Source organism: Cucurbita maxima, unplaced genomic scaffold (assembly GCF_002738345.1).
Source record: "Cucurbita maxima cultivar Rimu unplaced genomic scaffold, Cmax_1.0 Cma_Scf00002, whole genome shotgun sequence".
Lineage (NCBI taxonomy): Eukaryota > Viridiplantae > Streptophyta > Magnoliopsida > Cucurbitales > Cucurbitaceae > Cucurbita > Cucurbita maxima.
The window spans coordinates 3269943-3274300 of NW_019272018.1; the positions used below are offsets into that span (position 1 = coordinate 3269943).

At 40.1% G+C, this 4358-nt stretch overlaps 1 protein-coding gene across 1 annotated transcript; it reads left to right on the top strand.

The window, feature by feature from the left end:
- The first annotated feature begins 617 nt into the window (after window positions 1–617).
- Window positions 618–3741, top strand: LOC111466615 (protein ETHYLENE INSENSITIVE 3-like). The gene is made up of 2 exons (XM_023111349.1): window positions 618–849; window positions 1529–3741. The coding sequence occupies exon 2, from the start codon at window positions 1623–1625 to the stop codon at window positions 3432–3434; it is 1812 nt and encodes a 603-aa protein (XP_022967117.1). The 5' UTR covers window positions 618–849; window positions 1529–1622; the 3' UTR covers window positions 3435–3741.
- Window positions 3742–4358: the final 617 nt, after the last annotated feature.

Sequence of the window (4358 nt, forward strand, 5' to 3'; positions counted from 1 at the left end):
TTTTTTTTTTTTTTTTTTTTTTTTTTTTTTTTTAAATTAATTAATATATTTTAATTTTATTTTACATTAATGAAAACCAAACTCTCTCTCTCTCTCCTCTTTCTCTCTCCTCTGTAATTTGAGAATTTTATTTTATTTTAGTTATGGTAAAAATTAGTCTATGGTTAAAAAAACTATTTTTTTAACATAAAAAAGTTTATTATAATATTTTTATTTCTTAAAATAATTTTAATAATGAAACTTAGTCGAGATTCATGCATTCTAATTGGAATCTCGATCGAGATTCACTAAGGGAATCATAAATTCCCACGAGAAAGAGCTCAGGTATAAGTAAAATTCGTGAATTTCAATCTAAAAAACAAATTTTATATCTATTTGACTAGAAAATAAAATTAAAAAATTCAATCGAAATCATAAAATAAATTTCGAACTCAGTCTAATGAGTAAGATCATTTATCCGAACCCTAATAAAAATTAGGAATACGAAGTTGATGAACAATAAATTCATCGATTTCGTTGTATATCGAACGAGGGAAAGGGTAAAATGGTAATTTTACCCATTATCTAACTTTATTTAATATGTCATTTCATCTCCAAACCAAACTAAAACATAAAATGGGCCATTTCTTAGGATAACCCCTCTCGTTTCACAGTCACCAAGGGACCGATCCTTTCTTTTTTATCGCACATGAAACCCTTTCCCCCAACTTTCTCTTATTGGATTAGATAGTCATCCTTCCTTCTCTCTCAACAAATTAGCTTTCTGGGTTTCTTCCTCGATTGACTTCCACCTTCTCGTTCGAGGACCCAGTTTTATCCATCTCTCAATCTCTTTACCTTCTTCTTCAGGTTGATTTTCTACTCTGTTCTTCTCTTTTTTGGTTTGATTCTATGGTTTCTTTGAGGAATTTGATCTGGGTTTTGATGATTCTTCTGATTGGTTGAATTTGTGAGCTGGGTTTTGTTTCTAGCTCTGAATCTGTTTGGTTTCCTACTCTGTTCAACTCATTTTTGGTTTGATTCTATGGTTTCACCCTTTTTCTTTGACTAATTTGATCTGGGTTTTGGTTCTTCTTCTCATGGGTTGAATTTGTGAGCTGGGTTTTGTTTCTAGCTCTGAATATGTTTGGTTTTCTGTCGAATTTTGATTCTAGGGATGTTGGACTGTGATGTTCTGTTTGGTTTTTGATGTTTTGTGTTCGTTTTCAGGTTGGAGATGAGATCTGATTGTTGATTAATGCTCTGTTTCGTTTTTGTTTTGACTGAATTTTGTTTTGTAATCGGTTGTGTTCTTGAGCTTGATCTGTGTAGAACAGATTAAGAACAGCTTGTACTGTTTGATCTACCTTGTTTGGATGCACTTTGCATGTAATAATCTGATTTAGAAAGAACACGAAATTCTCTTGGTTTGTGTTCTCGATGGTTTTGATGAACTTTAGAGGAATTAAATCTTTTGGTGTTCTTCGTTGGAAGTGAAACAAACGCATGTTAATTGATTCAGGTTTTGACTTGAAATTTATGTTTACAGGTGAGGAAGAACAGTGAATTTTGGTGTAAATTAATTGTTGGATCTTGTTCGAGATTCGTCATTCGAGTTAGATTGATTCCTTTTTTTTGGGGAAATGATGATGATGTTCAATGAGATGGGATTTTGTGACGATATTGATTTCCTTTCGGCTCCGATTGTGGAAGGAGATGTGGTAGCCCCACCGGCCGATCCTGAAGTCGTGGTGGAAGATGATTATTCTGATGAAGAGATCGACGTCGATGAGCTCGAGAGGAGGATGTGGAAGGATAAGATGCGTCTTAAGCGTCTTAAAGAGCAGAGTAAGGTTAAGGAAGGAGTCGATATTGCGAAGCAGCGACAGTCTCAAGATCAGGCTAGGAGGAAGAAGATGTCGAGGGCGCACGATGGGATCTTGAAGTATATGTTGAAGATTATGGAGGTTTGTAATGCTCAAGGTTTTGTATATGGAATAATTCCCGAGAAGGGAAAACCGGTAACTGGGGCGTCTGATAATCTTAGAGAATGGTGGAAAGATAAGGTCCGATTTGATAGAAACGGACCGGCTGCCATAGCTAAGTACCAAGCGGATAATTCGATTCCGGGACGAAACGACGGGTGTAATTCGATTGGTCCAACCCCACACACCTTGCAGGAACTCCAAGATACTACCCTTGGATCGCTTTTATCAGCTCTGATGCAGCACTGTGACCCTCCTCAAAGAAGGTTTCCGTTGGAGAAAGGTGTTCCTCCACCATGGTGGCCTACTGGTGTCGAGGAATGGTGGCCTCAGCTCGGGTTACCGAAGGACCAAGGTCCCCCACCTTACAAGAAGCCTCACGACTTAAAGAAGGCGTGGAAAGTCGGTGTTTTGACTGCGGTCATCAAGCATATGTCCCCTGATATAGCCAAGATCCGCAAGCTCGTTAGGCAATCGAAGTGTTTGCAGGACAAGATGACTGCTAAGGAGAGTGCTACATGGCTTGCTATTATCAACCAAGAGGAGGTCTTGGCTCGGGAGCTTTACCCCGACTCGTGCCCACCTTTATCGTCCGGTGGGGGAAGTGGATCACTAGTCATTAACGATTGTAGCGAGTATGATGTAGAAGGTGCCGAGGAAGAACCGAACTTCGATGTTCAAGAACGCAAACCCGATAACCATAGCTCATTCAGCTTAGGAATGGAGAGAATGAGAGAACACGTACCCCTTCGACAACCTCCTTATGCAATCAAAGGAGAAGTCGTTGTCGCCGCCGCCGCAAACTTGGATTTTATGCGAAAGAGGAAGCCAACGTGCGATCTGAACATGATGATGGATCAGAAGATCTATACTTGTGAGTTCCTCCAGTGTCCTTATAGCGAACTCCGTCTCGGGTTCAATGACAGAACGTCGAGAGACAATCATCAGTTGACCTGCCCATACAGAACTTCTTCGGAGTTCAGCGGTTCAAATTTTCACGTCAACGAGGTTAAACCAGTTATCTTCCCACAATCGTTCGCCCCACCCAAACCAGCTCCACCTCCCGTCAGCTCGGTCCCGTCTTCCTTCGACTTGTCAAGTTTGGGAGTTCCAGAAGACGGTCAAAAGCACATCAGTGAGCTCATGTCGATCTACAACACGAACATCCAAGGCAACAAGAACAATGTAATCACCATCACAGAGAACCAAAATCAAGGTGTAATGATCGACGCTAATTTCTTCGAAGGATCGAGTCTTTCAAACAGCCATCAAATGTTCACAAGACCGATGAATTCTTCGTTCGAAAACAACCACCAAAACAACAACAACAACAACAACAACAACTTTCACTTGATGTTCGGCTCTCCGTTCGATTTGTCGACGTTCGACTACAAAGAAGAAGTACACGGAGGAGCAGCAGCCATCGACACACTGTCGAAACACCAGGATATTCCGTTATGGTATCAGTAAGACTGCCTGCACCCTTTTCATTGAAAGCAGCTGCAGTGAAATTCATAGCAGTTAATTTTTACTGTTTGAGCTTCTCTGAATGTCTTATGGGGTTCGCCTTTTTTTTACTAGGAACAAGTAAAAGTTACCTTTTGGGGTTTTTACCCAACTTGGTGAAACTGTGTTGTTTGGTGTCATTAGGTTGTAGAATATGTTTAAGGTCATCATGTAATGTAAGTCTAAGTTTCTCCATTAGACTCATAAATAAGTGGAGAGAATCCTTGTGATCAACTTCTTCTACTCGATCTTTATTGTCTCGATTCGAATATCAAACCCGACACAGCTAAGCGGGTGCCCCATGTCGATAACGATTTTTAGTTTGTCTTGTTGTGTTTGTGTAACAATTTGAGCCCACTGTTAGTAGATATTGTCCGCTTTTACTGGTTACATATTACCGTCAATCTCACTTTAAAACGTGTCTACTAGGGAGAGGTTTTCACACGAGTGTTTGTTCCACTCTCCCCCTTTGGGGCTCTGCGTCCTTGCTGGCACAGCACCCAGTAACTTGGCTCTGATACCATTTGTAACAACTTAAGCTCATTGTCAACCGATATTGTCCGCTTTAGCCCGTTATATATCGTCGTCAGCCTCACAGTTTTAAAACTCGTCTACTAACGAGAAGTTTTCATACTCTTATAAGGGATGTTTTATTTCCCTCTACAACTAACGTGAAATTTCACAATCTATCCCCTTGAGGCTCAGCGTCCTCGTCGACACACTGCTCGGTAACCTGGCTTTGATATCATTTGTAACAACTTAAGCTCACCGTTAACAGATATTGTCCATTTTAGCTCGTTACGTATCGTCGTGAGCCTCAAAGTTTTAAAATGTGTCTACTAGAGAGAGGTTTCTACACTCTTAAAATGAATGTTTCGTTCTTCTCTC